Source organism: Siphateles boraxobius, unplaced genomic scaffold, assembly GCF_051911475.1.
Source record: "Siphateles boraxobius isolate OS27281-9 unplaced genomic scaffold, OSU_SipBor_1 20, whole genome shotgun sequence".
Classification (NCBI taxonomy): Eukaryota; Metazoa; Chordata; class Actinopteri; order Cypriniformes; family Leuciscidae; genus Siphateles; species Siphateles boraxobius.
The window spans coordinates 7,783,499-7,807,282 of NW_027508811.1; the positions used below are offsets into that span (position 1 = coordinate 7,783,499).

The 23,784-nt window shown below is 42.1% G+C and overlaps 1 protein-coding gene across 5 annotated transcripts in view; it reads right to left on the bottom strand.

Annotated features, from left to right (window-relative positions):
- wdr27 (WD repeat domain 27) overlaps nucleotides 1–23,784 on the bottom strand; it is a 79,444-nt gene that overhangs the window by 44,714 nt on the left and 10,946 nt on the right. For 3 of the 5 annotated variants that reach the window (XM_077236584.1, XM_077236583.1, XM_077236586.1), the window contains 11 exons: nucleotides 23,524–23,657; nucleotides 23,169–23,242; nucleotides 20,905–20,989; nucleotides 13,932–14,003; nucleotides 13,732–13,841; nucleotides 13,208–13,297; nucleotides 12,473–12,594; nucleotides 11,201–11,322; nucleotides 10,264–10,361; nucleotides 9,532–9,653; nucleotides 3,948–4,045 (listed from right to left, as the gene is read on the bottom strand). In XM_077236584.1, the coding sequence (XP_077092699.1) occupies nucleotides 3,948–4,045; nucleotides 9,532–9,653; nucleotides 10,264–10,361; nucleotides 11,201–11,322; nucleotides 12,473–12,594; nucleotides 13,208–13,297; nucleotides 13,732–13,841; nucleotides 13,932–14,003; nucleotides 20,905–20,989; nucleotides 23,169–23,242; nucleotides 23,524–23,657 (1,127 nt within the window). Of the gene's footprint in view, nucleotides 1–3,945; nucleotides 4,046–6,173; nucleotides 6,241–9,531; nucleotides 9,662–10,263; nucleotides 10,362–11,200; nucleotides 11,323–12,472; nucleotides 12,595–13,207; nucleotides 13,298–13,731; nucleotides 13,842–13,931; nucleotides 14,004–20,904; nucleotides 20,990–23,168; nucleotides 23,243–23,523; nucleotides 23,658–23,784 lie in introns of those variants that run through there. The other 2 variants (XM_077236587.1, XM_077236585.1) reach the window with 2 other exon arrangements.

The following is a 23,784-nucleotide window of genomic DNA, read 5'->3' on the forward strand; positions in this document are numbered from 1 at the left end:
GATTGGCTCAAAAACATTTTGTGATTTCATGGGCAAAAATGGCAGAATTCGACTTAGCAATAGCAGAGTTTGTACTTCAGGGGGTTCATGTGGCAGGAGAAAAACTGCCATTGAGATGAATGGGAATGCTATCGGATAGCTTTCTCTAGGTATTACAAACCTCCTTGGGGAGGAAATTGTCAGTTGTGAAACATACAGCATGTTTGCAAAACATATCAAACTCTTTTATTTTAAAGCAGAGAATTCATGCTTCGGTAAAGCAGAACTAAGTAACTTTTTTACCTTAACCAAACAGCTTTGGAGTCATTGTAATGTTTATATTACTGATTTCGTGTTGAATGGTGGTCGTCTCGCACCCCCCTGGTGCCTGTGAGCCGCAAAACCACCCTTGCAACTTTGGGCCGGCGGGCCTGATATCAGGTCTCGCGAGGTAACGAATTGCTTTACGGCACTGCACGCGTACACGCCCCCATCCAGGATACGGCTATCTATAAGAACAACTATCGTCCCATGGCAAAGCTGGCAAATAAGAAGCAGAAAGCTAGAAAAGCATTGTCGGAGGAACAGAGAAAGAGGAAATGGCAGACTGACCGAGCAAGGAGTCAGACACGAGTAAACATCGGACCAGCGTTTTCAGAATGGCGAAAAACGAAGAAAGCGCGGTCGGAAGAGTCTAGAAAAAGGTAACGAGAATCTGACAGCACGAGGAACCGGACAAGAGTCCCACTCGCTCAGTCTTTCACTGTTAAAGTTGATTCCTGCGATTATCATGAGAACAGTTGTCAATATCTCACATAATTATCAGGACATAAATAAGCCTACATGTTGTAAATAGTGTAAATGAGTGCAGTTTGCAAACTTTTATGATAAATTGCAATAATCATGTCTAACAACATCATAACGGACATTGTTACGAAATCAGGGCTCTCAAGTGTCACGCATTGAGCGTGACAGTCACTCATATCGGTCTTTTGTCACACTCTCCCGCCAGGCCGCCACACATTGTATTTCTCATGCTGAAAAACTATTTAATAATATATTTAATATGCCAAAACTCTGGCCGCGCTGCTCTCACTGTGGAACCGGCAGGAATCAAGCGCGTCTCCTCTGGTGTTGTTCGTCGAGCTACACAATAGCCAATCAGAAAATAGCACTATTGTATCTGGGTAAGATTTAACGCAACAACCAATGACAAAAATGTATCTGTCGGCTGGATGTCACTCTTGCCTGTCTTCAAAACTTGAGAGCCCTGCGAAATAATGCGACGTACATGATACACTTTATTGGTGTCATCTGGCATTTAGGCTCAGGTAAGCCTAACGCGGTAGGCTACTTTATTATTATGAAGTGCAGAGGCCGTGAGTGCAGATACGCTCTGCGTGAGTGGTGTTTACAACAGTAACGTTACATACAAGTACTCTACAGCGACTCTAGGGATTGCTGTTTGACAAAAACAAAAATCCTGCATAGTGCCGCTTTAAAGACGTTAGATTCTGCAAGGATGGATGAAGTTGTTATACGCTGCTGACCAGAACTTGACTCTTCCCTCTGTGCAAATATTTATCAAGGCAAGTAAAAAGTATTTGACACTTTCTTGAGTTTTCAAGTAAGAGCAGGAAGATCTAAGATCCAAGCATAATAGAATAAAGGATGTATAAGTATAGAAGCAATTCATACCATTTCACAAAGTTAGGGAATTAAAAGTCTATCATCACTTACTTCAGCTGTCCTTATAAGGGAAATAAAACTGAATGGAGAAGATCAGGTGCAGAATATAACTAAGTTCCGAGACAAAAATATGATCAGAGTCTGGAACTTTCTGCACAGATTCCTGTATCTGCAGTTGTTGTCTCTGTTCTAGTTTTGTTTCCTACTTTCAAAGGACAACAAATGAGTCCAAAATGCTTTCCCCGCCCTGATGTATTTATGGACTGTTCTTAAAGGAACAGGCCATTCAAAAATAAAAATCTGTCATCATTAATCTCCCTACGGAGCCCCTAAAGGGACGCAGTGCTGGAAAAAATGTGGGATGGGAGACATTTTTTTTTCAAATCCTTTGCGTTTCCTCGCAAAACTTTTGCGTACCCCAGAGAAACTTTGCGTTCCCTCGCAAAGTTATTTGCGTACCAACGCAAAACTTTTGCGTTCCCTCCAAAAGATATTTGTGTTCCCACACAAAACCGGTTGTGAGCTCGGACAGACACTACCTCTTTAATTCAGAGATCCATACGTTAATGGAGCGTTTCATAGTGTTTGAACTTGGTTGAACTCAAATATAAAGAAATGCGGTCAGTGCTTATCTCAAGGAGTTCAGTAAAGTTGGCAATATATTCGCGTAGGCTATTCGAAGTTCCCGGTTATCCGTGAGCTAAACGTTGTTAAAACACAAATGACACCTATTTACAATCACAGTAACCAACGAGCTACAACCCAGTTTTCCTCAAAGCAAGCTTTATAATATAATATTTTCTCTAAACAGCAGATTGAGAGACAAGTCCGAATAAGGGGCCGTCTGCAAAGTGCAAATCCCAACACCCTTCTGCACATTTTATATTATCAAACATATTCAGTAGCTTCACTGTGGCACACTGTAGCTACTGTCACCAAATTCAGCTCACACATCACTGCTCTCTCACTGAATTGGATGGCACTAGTTTATAACATTGAAGTTAATGACTATTTTTGTAGTCACGTTTTTTGGGTTATATTACACTTTGCAGGTGGTCCCTCTGGACTTTTCTCTCAGCCGCCTGCTCATAGAGATCCATTTAGCCTATATTATAAAGATCTGTCAAGAGGATTTGATAGCTAATAGTCTAAAAAATATGACAATTAAGTAGAAACTAATAAAAGCTATAGAAAAACCTCCATGTTAGCTCTGTTATGTTACTGTATGTATACACACATACATATACGAAAATTGATACAAGATTAGGGTGCGCAAATTATGACAAAATAATTTGAGTGAACTGTCAAGTTAAAGAAGTAATTTCTCACTAATCGGTCCTACAAGGAATGAAACAAAACCAGGTCAGAGACAGAAACTACAAGTACAAGAATATGTGCTTAAAGTTCCAGACTCTAAAAACTCTGAAAAATGTGTTTGCACAAAGATGACATTACTATTACATTCAAATGATAAATGGATAATAAAACACTAGCACTATACAAGCACAAAATTAATTTTGAACAAGAATTAATACAAATATTAATAAATTTAGAAGTACTAAAAGGTTTATTTTTCACATAGCGCTGGTTTCGTTGTCTATTTATCTATATATTTAACTTGGTCGTATACAGACCAACGAGGGACTGTAAAAGAAACAGCATTGCTGAATTCACTCCACATAAAGCAGAGTGGTTACTGTTAGGTCAACTGCAGGGAGGGAATTCTTTCCAGAGTCCTTTTGGCAGTGGGCCGGGCAGACTCAGCTTCTAGAGAATCTGGAAATTTTGGATTCTTTGTTTAAATGATGTATGTACCTTTCTGAGTGCCCCTAATCCTGGTTGTTCTCAACGATCTTAAGGGCATTATGTAATGGTAGTATCCCGCAAGCCTATAAACAAACTGGGATTTGACTGTTATTCACTTCTCTGAAGGATATGTAATCACCGATTTACTGAGGTGAGGGCATGAAAATGTATGCTGGAAAAAACATAACTTGAGCAACATATGTAGATGGCCAATTACTCAATAGCCAATTTTAAATCATCATAAATTGTAAAATGGCACAAAAGTAGACATTTCATCTTTGGCTCAAAGGTGATTTATAATAATGTTCTGTAAGCCTAAGCATGGCAGCTAACAAACTTTTTAGAATATTGTAATATTTATTAAAAGAGAATTGCATAATTCAACATTTAGGTGTTGGTAAATGCACTGAATTTTATGCAGTCTTGCCCTCTAAAGGTCTCAGAAAGCCAGGGAAAGGAGATGAAGGGTCTACCTAGCTGTGCGCAGGTCCCACAATTTCAGACCGTCCGTTATGGCACTGCTCAGGAAGAGATTGTATGATTCCAGGGCCTGTGAACAGAACGAGGACCCCTGCAATAAAGGAAACAGAGGAAAGAATCACACTAAAAGAAATTGGCACAATAAAAGGAGAATCAAATATCCTGAATGGGGAAACATTGGCAAACCGGCCAACAACTAATAAGGACACAATGAGGACCTACAGGAGACACTAAAGGACAAATGTTCATTGTCGTATAAAAGTCTTTAATTAGCCTGATATTCAGAGAGAATATAGCAACTTTTTGAAGTTTTACTTGTGGTTTAATCAATCTGTGAGCTGCAATATCACATCAGTCTTTAAATATACACAACTGTTCAAAAGTTTGGGATTTTCACTGCTTTTGAAAGAAGTCTTTAATGCTCACCAAGGCTGCATTTATTTGATCAAATTACAATAAAAAATAGTAATATTGTGAAATAATATTATAATATAAAATAAAAAAATTCTGTTTAAACATATTTTAAAATGTAGTTTATTCCTGTGATCACGGCAAAGCTGAATTTTCAGCATCAGTGTCACATGATCCTTCAGAAATCATTATAATATGCTGATTTGGTGCTCAAGAAACATTTCTTATTATAATCAATGTTGACAATAAAATAGTTGTGCTACTAAAAAAATACATGCTTGCAGCATCCTTGTTAAATTTAGTTGTCATAGCTGTTGACCGGTCATAGAAAGAGACATGGATTTGGCAGAAGATTGCAAACAAAGCTGCACGTGTACGCTGAAAGCGTGCAGACTTTCCAGAACTGAAGTTCTCTCGAAAAGCCAGAAAAGTCCACAGAATGGAAATGTTTGTCATACATTGTGGAAGCCCAGTCAAACCATCTCTCTCCTGCCCTAACACAAATAAAGATGGTTTAAAGTGTCCTGCGTGATTACTTACACACAATTCATCAGAAATATTCTCTACGAATGTAGCTTTAGAAAGAGGAACATGTTGCCCACGGAGGAGAATGTAGAGTAGCTGAGAAGAGAAAAGGTTTGTTGTAGCTAATTCACAGCTGGCAGGAATTCCCAGTGATCAGCTCTCTTGATCCCTCTAGGCGTCTCTAATGCATGGGCTTCTTGTTGGAGGATCCCATATGTATGTAAGAGCCAGGTTGTGTTATTGTGAAGAGATCAGACTCACAAGTACAGCAGACAATGTGTAGCGTGACTGAAGGTTGGTATGCTGGTATGGAAAGTGGCCGCTCAGGGAACGTGGGAGAGTGCCCGCTAGCTAAAACCATTATACTGCATTAGATTAGTTATTCCAGTCCACTGTCCACTTGTGTACCCAACTAATCTCAGTTGACCCTCTCAAACTGGGGAGTATCTGGGGCAGTGAATTTGCAAATCACGTGATACACTGCTCTCACGTCATACAAGACATGAGAGCAGAGGTCGGTAAGGGCAATATACCCTACAAAAGCCTAAGTTTAACCTGTTGCATCTCACATGTGTGGTAGTACATTTTCGGACACTCAATATTTGAATATACAATCATTTGGTGCTCAGAAAAGAAAAGAAAGAATGTTTAAGTACATTTTGTAGCAACCATTGCAGCAGTAATTCATCAAGTCAGAGCATTAGTGTAATTAGTAAGTAGTAATTCAGAGCAAGATTTCTTTTAAAGAAATTAATACTTTTAATCATTAAATTGATCCAAAGTGACAGTAAAGGTCTTTTCTGTACATTGTTACAAAGAATCCTGATGGTTTCATGGTTTCCACAAAAATATTAGGCAGCACAACCATATTCAATTACCATTTTCAACTTTTGTGATAATAATAATAATAATGATAATAAGAAGAAATGTTTCTTGAGCATCAAATCAGCATTTTAGAATGATTTCAGAAGGATCATGTGACACTGAAGACTGGAGTAATGATGCTGAAAATTCAGCTTTGATCACAGGAATAAATTACATTTTACAAATATTAAAATAGAAAACAGTTTTAAATTGTAATAATATTTCACAATATTACTATATTCACTATATTTTTGATTAAATAAATGCACCCTTCGTGAGCATAAGCAACTTAATCATACTTGTAGGTGAATGGAGTGCCACAGTGGAGTCCATGTCAGTCCAACAGTTTCACAGATGCAAAGGGATAGTATGCAGATGTTCATAAAACATCACAGACTCTACAGACAGAATATGCTTACCCAACATGCTTGGCTTAAGGGAGATCCTCACTCAACTTATTTCATGTTTCCGTCCTAATCTGTAAACCTGAGGGATTTAGACCAAGATACTCTGCAAGATAAATGGGACACGCGAGGCCTACAATTTAGGCCCACCTTGGAAAACCTCACAACTGTGGTTTGGATTATCCCAACTAAAACGGTGAACTTTTATCCTTCAAATAAGAAGACATAATTTCTTGCATAATGTTCCAAAAGGCCTTATATAATGGGAGGATGGGAGTGCCAAACTGCAGAGAAAATTTGGTTTGGAAAATGAACTTGTTAAGGAACTCCCAACACAAGCTGAATCCGTTCATTATCTTTCACTCCCTTCAAGGATGCCACACATTAAGGTTGAGGTTGAATTTGGATATTGAGAATAATCTACTTCTTCCTGACTACACTGAACTCCTGTTCAAAGAAGCCTGAATAAAGTAATATCTGGGTGTGGACGGTAGTATTAGTATGGGCCCCATTTCCCCTCAGTATGATTTCCCAGCAAACAAAACTCATCCAATCAGCTTCATTAACTATAATTATCTTTAAGATGAGGGCTCAGTCAGTATTTCCTTGGTATTGTTTCTGAAAGTGACTTCATCAAGGTTGCCATGGATATGAGGTTAACCCAAGAGTAAAGTGAGTCAGAAGCAAAGCATATTACTTTAGGTTTACAACGAACCCAGAGCACAGTCCAGACACACAACAAATATACATACACAACCCACAAACAGCTTAAGTGGTTTGTAATTCCAATTTTAGTGTTGTAACTCAAGGGTCACCACCAGTATTGAGTCGTGTGCACCTTGTAAATGACCACTGAGGTCAGACAATTCTGAGTGAAAAGGGCACTGGTCTCTCTGCAGCATGAGCGTCACTGCTTTGTTTTTAAAATGGTGGTCACAACAAAACAAGTTTTAGAGGGTTGAGTAAAAGGATGGTTGTACATACTTCCCCTTGATATATAATAAACACGAACATTCAAAAGGTTAGCCAGTAAAAAATGTTTTGAAAGAAGTTTCTTATGCTCACCAAGACTGCATTAATGTGCTAAAAATACAGTAAAAACAGTAATATTCTGAAATATTATTACTATTTTGAAGAACTTAACTTATTCCTGTGATCATGGCAAAGCTGAATTTTTCGCATCATTACTCCAGTCTTCAGTGTCACATGATCCTTCAGAAATCAATCAATCAATACACTAATTTGGTTATTATTATTGGTTAATATTTTTGTGGAGGGTGTGATACGTTTTTCAAAAGAACAGCATTTATTTGATTTTTTTGAGCATTTGCTCATTTTCAAGTCAAAACTGCAAGGACAATATTTTTCAGTAGTATACAATTACAAATAAAACATACCAAATAATTGAGAGCACTTTAATAGCTAAATTCCTCACTCATTTCTTAAATATAATATAACAGTACTGGCTCCAAAAATAATTTTTTTAGTCGTTTAATTGGTTTTTAGTTGCCAAATAAGAAAAATGTAAGGATGATTTTAAAAGGCAGTAAAATATTTGTAGTATCCGGCACAGCCAGTCTCTGGATTGTTTCGGGAAACTGTACACATTTTGGGGAACTGTATAAATGGGCCTGTTCACACCCGGTCACTTCATGCGTTTTTACTGATTGGATAGCTATCTGATTTGTTAAAACAGTTCCATTTACACGTGGCCACATAAATGTGTTCCAGCAAAAAAAAAAAAAATATATATATCCAATCTTCAATTCCCACTCTATATGTAAATTCAATGGAGTTCACGTCAACAAAAGCATCAGATATGAGCTGCATTTTATTTATCATCAACTAATTTCAAGATCAAAGACCGGAATAGGAGGTAGTGCAGAAATGTATTGTCAACACTGTTCTGTGATTTACTAATAAAACAGCTCAGAAACTGAAAAGTTCTAGCATATAATTCTTAGTAACTAAAACCCACAGGTTCACTGTTAGTAGAGTGACGCTGCCATGTAGAATTAATTCACACGCAATCTTTCTCCCACTAATGCATTCATATAAATGTAATCTTTACTGTGCTACTTTATCTGTATCTGATTTAGATACAAGCAGAAATGCTTTGTATCTTATACAAGCAGAAATGTGTGAGAAATATAACGACCCAAAGACAAAAGAACTGATAAAAATAAGCTGTTACGTAGGAGCAAAAGCCTTGTGGGCAGCAATGTGTCATATGCCGTAGCTTTGATTTAAAAAAAAAAATCTGAAGTCATAGTCATTTAACCCCTAGGTTATACCATGTAGTACAGCTTTATTACACGCCCTCACACACAAATTTTAATTTTTTTACATTTTGGGAGGAGTAAAATTTATATATGTGGTTTTAACAACCAGAAGCATTTACAATTGTCCAGTCAGCAATGCATATCAGACCACCTCCTGAAATTGTTTGAGCGATTGGATTTAAATTAGTCTCAAATGCGTTTCGGAGGGCATTTACAACTGGTCTTTTCACGATAGGATAGCTATCCGATCAGAAAAAAACACATAAGATGAATAAGTGCAAACAGGCCCTACACTACCAGTCAAAAGTTTTGGATCGATAAGATTTTTTAAGGTTTTACAATGAGTCTCTTCTGGTCACCAAGGCTGCATTTATTTGATTAAAAATAAAAAAATAAACTTTAATATTGTGAAATATTATTACAATTTAATATGTTTACAATTATAACAATTTTCTATGTGAATATATAGTAAAGTGTAATTTATTCCTGTGATCAAAGCTGAATTTTCAGCATTATTACTTCAGTCTTCAGTGTCACATGATTTTTCAGATATCATTCTAATATGATGATTTGATGCTCAAGAAACATTTCTCATTATTATCAATGTTGAAAACAGTTATTTACATTTAATTTCTGGATTCTTTGATGAACAGAAGGTTAAAAAGAATAGCATTTATATGAAATAGAAAGCTTTTGTAACATTAACCACTACCGTTCAAAAGTTTGGGGTCAGTAAGAAATTGTATTTAATTTTTTGAGGGAAATAAATAAAAGAAATCAATACTTCCGTTCATCAATTAAATTGATCAAATGTTACAGTAAAGAAATTTATAATTTTACAAAAGATTCTACTTCAAATAAATTCTGTTCTTTGAACTCTCTACTCATCAAAGAATCCTGAAAATACATTGTACACAACTGTTTTCAACATTGATAATAATAATAATGAATGTTTTTTAAGGATCAAATCCACATATTAGAATGATTTCTGAAGAATCATGTGACACTGAAGACTGGAGTAATGATGCAATAAATCCAGCTTTGATCACAGGAACAAAATTACATTTTAAAATATATACAAATTCTCTTACCTTGTTCTGGGTGAGGTGGTGGACAGCTCTACTGTGGGCATCAGGGATCTGAGTGGCTATACAGCCCTGGTTCATATCGAACACCTGGATGGTGCGGTCAGCGCCAGCAGCCAAGATGATGTCTGATATACTACGGTTAAAGAGGTACACTGAACTTACACTTCAGCTAAAGTCCTGTCACCTTTAAAGAAATCTAATATGGTTAAATAAACATTTTCTGAATAGTTCATGACTTTTATAGCACTACCAAAGAGGGCATGAGATTACCCTCTACATTATATATTATAATCTGTACAAGCTTTATTATTTCAGAATCCTAAATACACACAGAAAATTATTTGATCATTACGCTGATGTGTTTCACTGCAAGTGTTGCAAAATCAGGCCAACTGCATTACCTTACGCAAGGATAGGCTAAACTGAACAGACTGCAGTGTTCAGAACATTTATTGCTTAGTAAATTAAATGTAAAACATTTAATAAGGAAAATGTTTGGACACACTTCTCAAGAGCTTAAACAACTTTAGATCTAAAAGCATATGCTTAAATGCTTGAAATTCAGTTTGTTGACAAATATAAATGTGTATGTAAATTTATGTTATAGGTATTCATATCTACCAAAATATTCAGAAGAAGCCTGTGCGTTTAAGGAATCTTCATGCAATGACACCTTCAGCTATCGCTTTTTGAGTTGTGCAAAGCATATATTCTCCGTCAGGTTTTTTAGGATACAGGAGTAGAAGTCATTGATCGCTGACATTGAAGTAATGTCTGTTCCTGACTTCATGCTTAATTTACTGGCCAGTTTGGACTTGCTTCTTTGCGTATACCTGTATTATAGGAGAAGAAAGAGCAAAAAAAATGCTTGAACAGAGTCCATAAAGCTAATCATTCTGAAACATAAATGTTTCTATGGATAATAACAAAGCATTGCAGTAGCAGTGTGGACATGAGCCTTATGTGCAAATATTGTAAGCATAGATAGCACACTACTTTTAACACTTAAATTAAATAATATACTACCATTCAGAAGTTTATATTAAGCAGCAAACTGCTTTTATGATAAAAAATATGATTTTTTTTTCTTGAAAAAGCGCCTTATTTCTGTAGGATTCTGTAGAATTCAGTTTTGCCGTTACAGGAATGAATGACAAATTGAAAATATATTAAAATAGGAAACAGTTATATAAATTGTAATAATATCTCACAGCAAGTCAGGCAAAAACTAAGCATAACCCTTACACAACAACATTATTGTATTTTTTGAACAAATAAATGCAGCCTCGGTGAGCAGACTTTTCAAAAACATTATAAATTCTTACCGACTCCCAAATTTCTTTTAACAGTATATCAACTGTGATTGCATATGGACCATTTCAGAGAAATATGAAAAAAAAGAAAGATAGTCTTTATACAAGTTACAAAGAAATTCTACACAGTAGGAAGCCTGAAGTAGGTGTTTGTAATATTAAACAGTGTTAACTAGAGTTTAAATTATGATTTTGATATATGGCTATAAATCTGATCGCCTGGCGTACTTCCAGTTTTTACATCCCTCGAACTGAACCTTGCAATTGTCATACCAGATCTTCAGTTATTGTACGGTCCTCAGTACCCTGCGTTTACCCTTGCTCACTGTCTATTAACTGCTTGTGTGTGTGTCCCGTACCTCTTGATGTCATCTCTTGTGGTGTCCAGATGGTATAGGTACAACATTAGATTTGATCCTGACGCCAGCAGTAAAAACTTGTCCAGATAATAAAACTGAGCCGTTCTGATGGGCTTTGTGAACTGCAAAAGCATGAAGTTAAACAAACAGTGCATAAACAGACAGTCAGTAATTCACATCAACATTGCAGTTTATTAATAGCTTTTAAATAAGTGCTAAGTGCATTCATATGTCACGTCGTATAAATTACAGCACCATATCAGTTTAAAATATCAAGATCTCAGTCATTCTCTCTTTTTACCAAAGATGGAGTGTGAAGAGATAAATGAGGATAGAGGAACATAGGAATGTTGTTTTTTCTGTCTGGAAAATATGAGAATATTGAAAGTCAATGAGAGACAATTTGGTGAGTGGAATATGAGTGCTACTGGATATTTAGTGTATGCAAGTACGTGAATGTATGTAGTTTCTAGTTCATGATTTAATGCATAGTTGCCTTCCGAAATGTGCACAACTATGTGCTCAATTATCATCACTACCACAAGGGCCCATATTAGTGTAAACATTCTGCTTTTATTATGCTATTTAAAACAATATATATTCTTACTTTTTACTTATTTTTTTGCTACCAGTCAAACCTTGACTCCTTGTCTGCAATGTTCTTGCCAAACATTTGTCCTTGTTTGTTTGCATATTTACTTTAGTGTATTTCTGGCCAAAATGCCTAAAATGTATTTATACTCTGCTTTCAACATTAAGTAGCCCTGTTTCTTATTGCAGACTCAGGATTTTCTTTTTAATATAAATGACACAAACACTGATACATTGGGTCATATTTGGCTCCACAGATACACACAGGTGCACAAGTCTTGAAGACTGGGTGGGAAGACACCAGAGAGAAACTGTAAGCCAGAATGTGTTTTGAATGAACTTCAGTTGTGTTGGGAGTTCTGGGAAAGAGTGAAATAAGGGTTTAGAGATGTCTGCAAGTGTTTAGAGCACTGATGTGCTGATCAGGGGACTGCACAGATGCCTTTGATGTTCCAGCAGAGGTATACTGCCAAGACAAACACTTCTCACAGGAGTACGCATTCAAATGCAAATGAATTTCTTGAATCTTAAAACTTTTCTTCAGATACTTTGCTCATTTGTTCACTCTGAGCTGGGCTTGACTATAATTATAGGTACTGGAAAAGCTCAGAACTAATATAACCTTTTAAATTGCTCATGTCAGAGCAAAGACTGTATTTGGCTTAATTTTTGATACGTTACCATGGTCAGAACAGGTTCAGAAGCACTTGCAGTCCAGATGCAAAGGGTGGGGTCCTCACACGTACTCATAAACCACCGCCTACTATGACTCCAGCATACAGTGTTCACAGCCTTACTGTGCCCTGCAAACAGAAAACAACAGTCAAGTGAGGAACAACTCTAGTTTAAAATTCTGATGCCAGGTCCCCAAAAATGATGATCCCCTTGCAAGATACCCTCTACTAAAACTATGCAGGCAGCTATGAAACTATATTAGACTAATTTATACTGTTATCAAAAAAAATAGTAAGCCTGAAATTATAAAGACAACATTTCAGACATTTCGTTTCAGTGCATTTCTGTCTAAAACTCTCCACAAAAGCATATGAGGACTGGACATCTGTTATTGAAATGAATGACACGAACTGTTGAGTGACAGGAGCTGAAAACATAAAAATATGTAGGCATATTTTGATATATTTATAAATTGCAACACATGTGTGAACTGTTGTTTCACTCTTCCTTGTTTATAACAATCCTTAGTCCAATGAAAAGAGCGTCTATTTCAGGGACAAGAAAGGCCTCCAAATAACAGAATTCCCCAACTGTCAGTTTAAGCTGTGCTATCAGAAAGGTATGTAAAAATTCAAATACTGAATCAATTCCTTTGCGCCACTCATTCAGGAAATGAAAATAATAATAGTGCGAAGGAATTTTACAAAAATAAACACTACAGATCTGAAGCTCTCCCACTACCTGTATAGACAGCTGGGTTACCGGTGAGTGGAGAGTTATACAACAAAACCGAACTGTCTCCAAGACCACACACAAGCTGCTTTCCATCTCCTAGACACAAAAATAGAAAGTTAACAGACAAAAACGAAGGCATAATTAGTTCAAAAATGACGCTCCTGAGGCGAAAGTCTAAAACTAAAGCACTACAGCACTCTTAAAAACAGGCGTGCACAACTTTATTGTGTTTAACTCCAGGAGTCTACTCTGCTTTGCTGCTGCTGCTACAGTATATTGCATCTTTATGTGAGACCACAGGAGAACCAAAAATGCAAATAATCAACAGGCAAATGATCGTTAGATACTGCTATTAAGTGCTGTTGGTCATGCATGAAGTTGGAAAAGAAACTATGTGCTATGCAATGTTAAGCCAATAAAATTACAGAAGGTTACTATAGTGCTATAGGGTTACACTTTGTGTAGAAAAAAGTATGACCATAAAAAAACCTCACATGCTTGAAGCCTAGTGTGACCGTACCGTTACTCACCTGAGTACTGTAGAGAGTTGACTGTGGTTGGAGTTGTGGAAACCATCAAACGATTGTAAGGCACACTTGGTGCTTCAAAATGTGATGGATACTCATTTAAGAGGCCTTTTCTGTTGAAAAACAGCACATAGATTTCAGCAGAAGCCACAATGATCTTATTGAGTACTGCTGCATTCTTGAGACTCTGTACTTAAACTTACGTATTTGTGGTAGTTGTTGAAGCAGAGTGGGTTTTCTTCTTAACGTTGGTCTTTGGTCTAAACATTGTCCTACTATAAAAGAGATATATGCTATAGTTTATAGTCTAATTCCTGAAAAAACCCAATAGAACATACCCTAGTTCCCTTTCGTAGTCACTCCGAGTTACGTCGGATGACGGAGAATGGCGGTTTCGCCTAGAAAGCTAATCATCTTCGTGTATTATAAAACGAGCCAATGGCGATGAAATGCCACGGGTCTGCGGAATTTGCATAGCGTATCTCCGCCCCACCTCGTGGGTATAAAAGGAGGACGCCGGCAACATGCAGATATGTTTTCGCTTCGGAGCCAAGAGCTTCTCTTCACTCCACAAGCCAAATCCTGTGACATCATCTTCTTCGAGACGAGCGAACTCTCCGGTGTTGGTGTGACGGCGGTACCCAGCGAGTTCACATTGCCTGCGATCTGAGCAGTGATCTGCCAGTCTGTGTGTTTCTCCCTGGTCGCCTCAGCATCGCTGAGTTTTTCTCTAAAAGAGCTGCACGTGGAACGTCTTTTTAAAGATGTCTCGCCCGTGTTCTTCTGGATGCGGTCGTTTCCTGTCTTCCTTTGATGTGCACAATCGCTGCTTTGCGTGTTTGGGCTTAGAACATGCTAAAGACATCTTACGCTAACATGGCCATCGCAACACTAAGGTCTAGACTCAATGATCTCATTCGAGAGAGAGTCCCCTCATCCACACCCCGATCTACATCCTCCACGAGAGGCTGTACTTCGGCTGGTGGACAGGGTGACTTGAGGGTGACGTGTGGGACAATCCGACGATGCCTCCTCGGACCACGCCCCCCTCTACAGTGTTGCAACCCGCGAGTGCTGCGGTGATTCTACCGGGTTCATCTTCTGATGCCCCGCGTGTTTCATTCGGCGCTCCAGAGGAAGACTCGATGTCGATCGCGGCATCACAAGGCGGGCAAGAGTCATCGGGAAGTGACGATGCGGCTGCGTTGCCTCCTTCTGGAGTTCCAGCGTTGCCCGTATCAGATCCCGAGATGACGGCAATGCTCTCCCGTGCCGCCGCGAGCATCGGGCTTGAGTGGAACCCTCCGCCCTGCCCTGAGCGCTCGCGGTTGGATGATTGGTTTTTGGGTGCGGCTGCCGCCTCACGGCCACAGCCGACCCCAATGCCATTCTTCCCGGAAGTGCATGAGGAGTTGACGAAATCATGGAAGGCTCCCTTGACCTCCCGTGTACGTTCGTCAGCTTTCTCCGCCTTTCCTCCCCTCGATGGGGCGGCCGCCCATGGGTACACTGGGATTCCCCCGGTTGAACGCTCTGTTGCCATGCAACTATGTCCTCAGAGTGCTCCATCTCGTGGTAATCCTAAGCACCCGTCCAAGGCCTGTAGATTTTCGTCCACCCTAGTGGCGAGATCTCACAGAGCTGCAGGACAGGCGGCTGCCACTCTGCATGCGATGAGCACCTTGCAGGTCTACCAGGCCCAGCTGCTCAGAGATATGCACGAGGCGGGGACTGACCCAGGGCTCTTCAATGAGCTGCGTGCCGCCACTGACCTCGCTCTCCGAGCGACGAAAGTGGCCTCACGCTCCCTGGGTCAGGTGATGGCCACCTCTGTGGTCCAGGAGCGTCACCTGTGGCTGAACCTGGCTGATATGCGGGATGCCGAGCGAACCCGTTTGCTCGACGCCCCCATATCCCAGGCCGACCTCTTCGGCGGAGCGGTTGATGACTTTGCCCAGCAGTTCTCAACCGCACAGAAGCAGTCTGAGGCGATTAAACATATTCTGCCCCGACGGCCTGCTGCTGCCTCCACCCAGCCGTCGGTACAGACACCTCAGACTGCTCGCCGCCGAGGGCGCCCTCCTGTGGCTCCCTCCCCTCCAGCACGGCCCCAGCAGCAGCCTTCACCCGGGCCGCGTCGTGGAGGAGGCCGCAGGAAGGCGCGACAGCCCTCTCCAGCCCCGCGCCCCGCTAAACGCCAGGTTAAGCGGCGCTCCTGAGACGGGCTGCTCAGTGATGGTGTCGGTTTTTTCCCAGGAGGTGGTTGCAGGCCCCCTCCTTCCCCCGGCGGAGGGCCGGGGGAGAATCTTTTGTTCTCCCGCTGCTCACCCACGGGTGGGCAGTACCCTATTATGGTCAAAGAAAGAACCAATACACCCATCACTGAGCACACAGAGCCGGTTGACAGTGCGCGACGCCCCCGGGCCTCGCCGCTCTCATCCCTCTCTGTCACAGAGTTCTTGGACCGCAGTGTGTGCCGCCTCCGGGCCTCGCCACTCCCGTCCCCCTCTGTCCCAGAGGGTGCGGACGACAGTGTGTGCTGTCTCCGGACCTCACCACTCTCGTCCCCCTCTATCGCCAGACCCCTGGCAGAGCAGACCCCCGTGGAACGCTGGTCCTTCCCTGGTCTCCTCTGTCAGGACGCGGAGCATGACCGCGCCCCCGCACCGGGCCGCTTTGCCAACCTCGCCTGGGCCGGTCACTCCGCTTCGCTGCCCCTCCGGGGGGATGCCTGTGGTTCGTATGACCCCACTGGTTCAGTATCTGACAGCTTGGTTGGAGCTTCCCAGCCTTTCTCGCTGGGTCGCCCGAACTATCAGGCTCGGCTATGCGATTCAGTTTGCACGGTCTCCTCCCCGCTTCAGGGGAGTTCGCTTCACTATGGTCGGTGGCAATGCCCCTATCATGAGAGCGGAGGTTGCCACCCTGCTGGCGAAGGGTGCAATCGAGACTGTCCCTCCAGCCGAGATGAAGTCAGGGTTTTACAGCCCGTACTTCAATTGTCCCCAAGAAGACCGGTGGGTTACGGCCGATCCTGGATCTGCGCGTCTTGAATCGCTCCCTTCTCAGGCTGCCATTCAAGATGCTCACGGCCAAACGCATTTTCGAATGTGTGCGGCCACAGGATTGGTTTGCAGCGATAGACCTGAAGGACGCCTACTTTCATGTCTCCATTTTACCTCGACACAGACCGTTCCTACGGTTTGCTTTCGAGGGGCAGGCATACCAGTACGCGGTTCTCCCCTTCGGGCTAGCCCTGTCTCCTCGCGTCTTCACGAAGGTCGTCGAGGCTGCCCTTGTTCCCCTTCGGGAACACGGGGTTCGCATCCTGAACTATCTCGACGACTGGCTGATCCTAGCTCACTCTCGAGACCAGGTTTGCGAAAACACGGGGACTTGTGCTCCGGCACCTAGCCTGTCTGGGCCTTCGGGTCAACTGGGAGAAGAGCAAACTCTGCCCCGTGCAGAGGATCTCTTTTCTCGGTATGGAGATCGACTCGGTCGCCATGTCCGCGCAGCTTACGAGCGAGCGCGCACACTCGCTGCTGACCTGTATTCGACAGTTCGATGGCAAGAGTGCGGTTCCACTGAAATTGTTTCAGAGGCTCCTGGGGCATGTGGCATCTGCAGCCGCGGCAACGCCGCTCGGATTGAAAAAAGCATATGAGACCGCTTCAGCTGTGGCTTCGCGATCGAGTCCCGAGGTGGGCATGGCATCATGGCACGTTCCGAGTCCCAGTGACTGGCGACTGACGAGACCCAGTGGAGTTCCCCTAGAAAGAGTTTCCAGGCATGTTGTTGTCTCCACAGATGCCTCTTCCACGGGTTGGGGCGCCATGTGCAACGGACATGCTGCCGCGGGCTCCTGGACAGGACCCCAGCACCTTCTGCATGTCAATTGCCTCGAGTTGCTGGCAGTACGCCTTGCCCTGCACCGCTTTCTCACGTTGCTCAGGGGTCAACACGTACTAGTCCGTTCAGACAATACCGCGACTGTAGCGTACATCAACCGTCAGGGTGGTCTACGCTCCCGCCGTATGTCGCAACTCGCACGCCACCTCCTCTTATGGAGTCAGAAGCACCTGAGGTCCCTTCGTGCTATCTACATTCCGGGAGATCGGAACTTTGCAGCCGACGAGCTGTCACTGTTTCGGCCCATCTCCGGCGAATGGCGACTCCATCCCCAGTCGGTTCAGCTGATTTGGGACCAGTTCGGGGACGCACAGATAGATCTGTTTGCCTCTCACGACTCGACCCATTGCGCCCTGTTCTATTCTCTGACCGAGGGCACCCTCGGCACGGATGCACTGGCGCACACCTGGCCGCGGGGCCTACGCAAATATGCGTTTCCCCCAGTGAGCCTTCTCGCACAGACCTTGTGCAAGATCAAGGAGGACGAGGAGCAGGTCATTCTGGTTGCGCCGTATTGGCCCACCCGGACCTGGTTCTCCGAACTGATACTCCTCGCGACAGCACCTCCTTGGCCAATTCCTCTGAGGAAGGATCTCCTTTCTCAGAGACGGGGCACCCTATGGCACCCTCGACCCGATCTTTGGAGGCTCCACGTGTGGCTCCTGGACGGGACGAGGCAGGTTTGAGTACCCTGCCACCAGCGGTGGCGGCTACCATCACTTCCGCTAGAGCATCGTCCACGAGACATGTCTATGCGTTGAAGTGGAACCTCTTCGTCAACTGGTGCTCTTCTCGTCGAGAAGACCCCAGGAGATGCTCGATCTGTGTCGTGCTTTCCTTCCTGCAAGATGGGCTGGAGCGAAGGCTGTCTCCCTCCACCCTGAAGGTGTATGTCGCCGCATATCACGAAGCAGTTCAAGGTAAGTCTCTGGGGAAGCACGACCTGATCGTCAGGTTCCTGAGAGGAGCGAGGAGACTGAATCCTCCTCGCCCTCCTCTCGTTCCCTCTTGGGACCTCTCAGTGGTCTTAAATGCCCTGCAGAGGGCTCCCTTTAAGCCTCTGCAATCAGTTGAGCTTAAGTTCCTGTCTATGAAGACAGCGCTCCTGGTTGCTTTGGCCTCTATCAAGAGGGTAGGGGACCTGCACGCATTCTCCGTTGACGAAGAGTGCCTGGAGTTCGGGCCCGGTCACTCTCACGTGATCCTGAGACCCCGGCCTGGATATGTGCCCAAGGTTCCCACCACTCCATTCCGGGACCAGGTGGTGAACCTGCAAGCGCTGCCCCTGGAGGAGGCAGACCCAGCCTTGGCACTGCTCTGTCCAGTACGCGCTCGCCGTGCTTACGTAGACAGAACGCAGTGTTTCAGGACCTCAGACCAGCTCTTTTTCTGTTATGGTGGGAGACTGAAGGGAAAGGCTTTCTCAAAGCAGAGGTTGACTCACTGGATAGTGGACGCTATTGCTTTGGCTTACCAACAGCAAGGCCGACCGTGCCCCCTTGGTGTGACAGCCCACTCCACCCGGAGTGTGGCTTCCTCTTGGTCACTAGCGCATGGCGCCTCGCTGGCAGACATCTGTAGAGCTGCAGGCTGGGCGACACCCGACACATTCGCCAGATTTTATAATCTCCGAGTGGAGCCTGTGTCCTCTCGTGTACTCGATTCAACCAGCTAGTACTGGACCCGCTCAGGTGTCTTCGCTTGCTCGCCATTCCACTCTACGGACTGGATATGTGCAATATTCTCCTCAGGTGAGCCTTCCTCTCCGAAGCCCTGAGTTCCTCCAGCACTGTTGACGCTGGCGCCAGTGTCTATTGCCTGTGCGTCGGCTAGGTGCCTCCGTGTGCTTGGTTCCTCCCCTGAGTAACCCCCACATGTGTATTTCCACTGTAAGCCTCCTTGAGCATGTGTCTTTCCCTCGGCAAGTCACCTTGCCTCTCCTGGAGTTGAAAGTTGCCACCCCACGGGCTGGTCACTCCAGTGTTCCTCCATATGTAGCCCTCCGGCCAAATGTGTATTCTTAAGTCCTCCCTACGGGTAAGAATGCTGCGTCATATTTCTTCTGAGATATGCTTCCCAGTGTACCTTGGTATTCCTGTGCTAAGTAGGACTCCTTCGTCCGTGCCAGTATCACGACAGGGGGATCAGACTTTCGCAGGGCACTGGAAGACAGCTGTGAAGGTGGCGTGATTACACAGGGACCCCCATTCTCCGCCATCCGACGTAACTCGGAGTGACTACGAAAGGGAACGTCTCGGTTACGTATGTAACCCTCGTTCCCTGAGTAGGGAACGGAGACGTTACGTCTCCCTGCCACTTCCGCTGTACCGCTGGGTAGACGCCTGAGTTCAGTCTCGGCTCCTCAGCGAAGACATATCTGCATGTTGCCGGCGTCCTCCTTTTATACCCACGAGGTGGGGCGGAGATACGCTATGCAAATTCCGCAGACCCATGGCATTTCATCGCCATTGGTTCGTTTTATAATACACGAAGATGATTGGCTTTCTAGGCGAAACCTCCATTCTCCGTCATCCGACGTAACGTCTCCGTTCCCTACTCAGGGAACGAGGGTTACATACGTAACCGAGACGTTTTTCATACACATGGTACTTGAACTGGCCACAAGCAATGCAGAAACCACATTTGTGATCGGCTTCGAGATGAGAGCGATTCTACTAAGATAGTCCTTAAATACATCATGAAGATACTTCCCCAAGGTCCTCTTGTTCCTTCACAACATAATATTGCAACAACAAAAAAATCTTAAGACAAAAAAGCCTTTCAGCAGAGTGAGTCTGAGCAGGCCTGTAGGTTCCGTGGAAACGGAATTAAACAGTGTTTAAATCAATATCATGCAATTGACCTCAGATTAAACTCCAAAGTTACAGCATGGAAGATATTAGGTATGAGTACAATTAGAGTAATTTGAGATGGAAGTCACATTTCAAAGCTACCAGAACATAGCCTGAGTAATATTTTTTATTATAATTCTATAGAACTTCTTAGTCTATATTAATGTTGTTCCTAAAAGGAAGTTTTGACATAGGCACCATTTTATAAATATCTAAAACTCTCATTACACACACTGAAGGGATGAATTTCACACATTTTCTAAATGTTGTACTCAACAGGGAGCTTGATAGCTTACAACTTTCAAAGCCTGAAACCATGCAAACTATATGCACACAAGCCAGAAACCGTAAAGTTTGTTAGACTTCTGTTCTGACCCTAAAATGCATTTCTCTGTGTCGTCTACTGACTTACTGAGGAGCTGCATTGTATCCTGATGACTTCACTTGTGTGTGAAAAACTAAAGCCTGATCCTTCACAGTCTTCTGACAGCTCACACCTAGAAGACAAAAAGAGAACAGGTCACTCATATAATTAAGATCTACCTATATGTGGTCTGAACATTATCGTAATCGTGTGGCACCAACACTACATTTGAAATACGTTGGATAGATGGTAACTAAAGCGTGTAATAACCCAACTGCTGTTTAGCTATTTTCATAAATCTCATTTCACTCTTCAGTCTCTTTCCACTCACATAAAAAAATATTTTTTTCTTGTCCATATATTTATTTATTTATTTGGTAAGAAGCTCTGCTTGATACTGTACAGTCAGTTGGTTATTATGGCAAAATATACCCCTTCAAGATGACATTTTATTTGGGTTTATTTTGTGATACTGCACAGTTGACTGTACATTTTACCTGACTAAAGCGTTATTGACCACACAATTTATACTAATAGGAACTTATTCAAATAAAAAGTCATATTACAGTAAAAAATATGTCATATGATACAAATCACAACCTGAAGAACTGACATTTTTCCAAGTTTCCTTCTCTTCAGTGAACTCCTTTTTTCCAGCTCCATTAAATCTAATGCACACTTTTCCAAAAACGGTTCCTCTGTCAACCACAGACTAAACGTATATTCTGAAAAGTGGCTTATAAATTCAACTACTTCCTAAAGCAGGGGTGTCCAGTACTGCTCATGTAGGGCCAATGTCCTGCTGAGTTTAGCTCCAACATGCCCCAACACACTTGCCTGGAAGTTTCTAGTAATCCTGAAAACCATGATTAGCTGGTTCAGATGTGTTTAAAATCAGTTAAATTCATTATTGTGCAAAAATCTTTTTGGACTTTATAAAAAAGTTCCTGTAATGAGTTCAGTCAATAAAGAATCATGTACAGTATTCTTTCATAGCGCATACTTATTTCTGTGGTATCTCAAATTGTTTCATTTTACATTGGCAAATGGTACAGAAACAGTGTACCAAAGAGAAGTAGTGGTTTCGGTTCATTGTCAACAAACCACATACTGACATAACCCGTTCTTCAAGAATGTTACTCTGTTCTGAGAACAGTGATCAGCCTGTTATCAGACCTTTAATCACACAGACTAAACTGCTAGATCCTGAATAGTGCATGTCAAACCCCAGCAGTAGGAAGAAAATGAGTTGTCCTAGCTATGGTATTGACTTAGGCCCCAGAAAGAGCTATGGAATAAATTTAAACCTCTGAGGATATGTAACTCTAGTAAGGAAGAGAAATAATGCCCAGATGGAGATGGAAGAAGACCCTCCCTTAAGGGAAAAAGAGAAATGATGATGATGATAGATTGCTTTTACATCTATGAAACATATAATAATCATTATTCAGTTAAAACACACACTCAAAAAAAATGTGTTTGCAAGGAAATAAAAGAGCTTTAAAAAGTATTTTAGAATTTCTTTGATTCATTTTAATTTTGAGATTAGGAGAGAGAATGGAAGTACTACTGTAGGTCAGTATGTGGGCCACATATATTACTGTTTTTGCTGTATTTTTGATCAAATAAATGCAGCCATGATCAGCACAAGAGGCCCGGCCCCAAACTTTTAAATGCTTATACTGTAGTATAAATGAATTTTGTCAGTTTATTCAATATCAAACTTTACAAACACGCTACCACATTTCATTTTATGGATACATTTTTAGTCTTTTGAATAATATGCAGTGATGAATCATGCAAATTAAGACCACGATCCTGTGTTAAGGAAATAAATAGGGTACAGGGTACTAAAAAAATAAGAATGATTTGATGTTGGATTTTGTGACATAGTTTGGGGCTTGTCTCTTCATTCTGTGGTTATGAAAACCCTGTATCTGTGTGACTTCAGACACCAGATGGCATCAGACTGTTTTACTGAAGATAAATATTTAAGAGTTACATTTTTATTGGACGGTTTCCTTTCCATGTATTTCAAAAGTATTTCAAATAAACCCAAATATCTCAAACTGCAGTCTATAAAGAACGCTGCTGTGCCTAATGACGACTTTCTTTTGAAAAGTTATATTGTGGTACAGATCATTCGCCAGGCTAGAAAGATAAACATCTTGGACAGTAATTCGTTAGCTTCATAAATTTTACCTTAGGGGTGTCAATAACACAAAAACGCCACCAAAGGTGGCTTTTTTTATTACATGGCAAAAATGCGTGTGTGTGTGTGTGTGTGTGTGTGTGGTTTTGTGAACTCCAACCTATTTTTCTCTGAGGTTTTGGGTCCTGTTTTGCCAGCTCAGCATTCAGAGGGGACATAGTCATCAGAGGAGAGCTGAAAAATGGTGAATATAAAGGAAAAAGTGGCAGAAAATCAAGCATGGAAAAACAACATAAATAGACTTCTATTACTGGAAATAATATAATACAGAATTTTCCATTGTGGTGGTTGACTCATCAAGAACAGACAATACTGTATATCTACTAAAGAAAGTTCTAGCTAAAACCAAAATAAAACAATGAGTAAATTTTTCTTGGATGTTGTTTAAAATGATACCCTGCATATCCTTAATCCAAGAACCTCCTGACCAGTGGCTGAAAGATACGTTTTGCTACCTGGGCACGACTGAAAGATGCTCTTCCACAGAGAAGCTCTTCGCCATCCTAAAGCAGAGCTTGTCCAGCCAAGCACTGTTAACCTCAAAAAGGACGACTGAATTTCCAAATAGAGAGGACACCAAACAACACATCTAACCAGAAAGAGAGAGAGGATGAGGGTTATGTCATTATGTAGTCCTTATGTCATACTGTGTCGTACACAGACAACTTTCCTCCCAGAATGCAAACCACAGCCAAACCTTGTAAAATCTTTACATC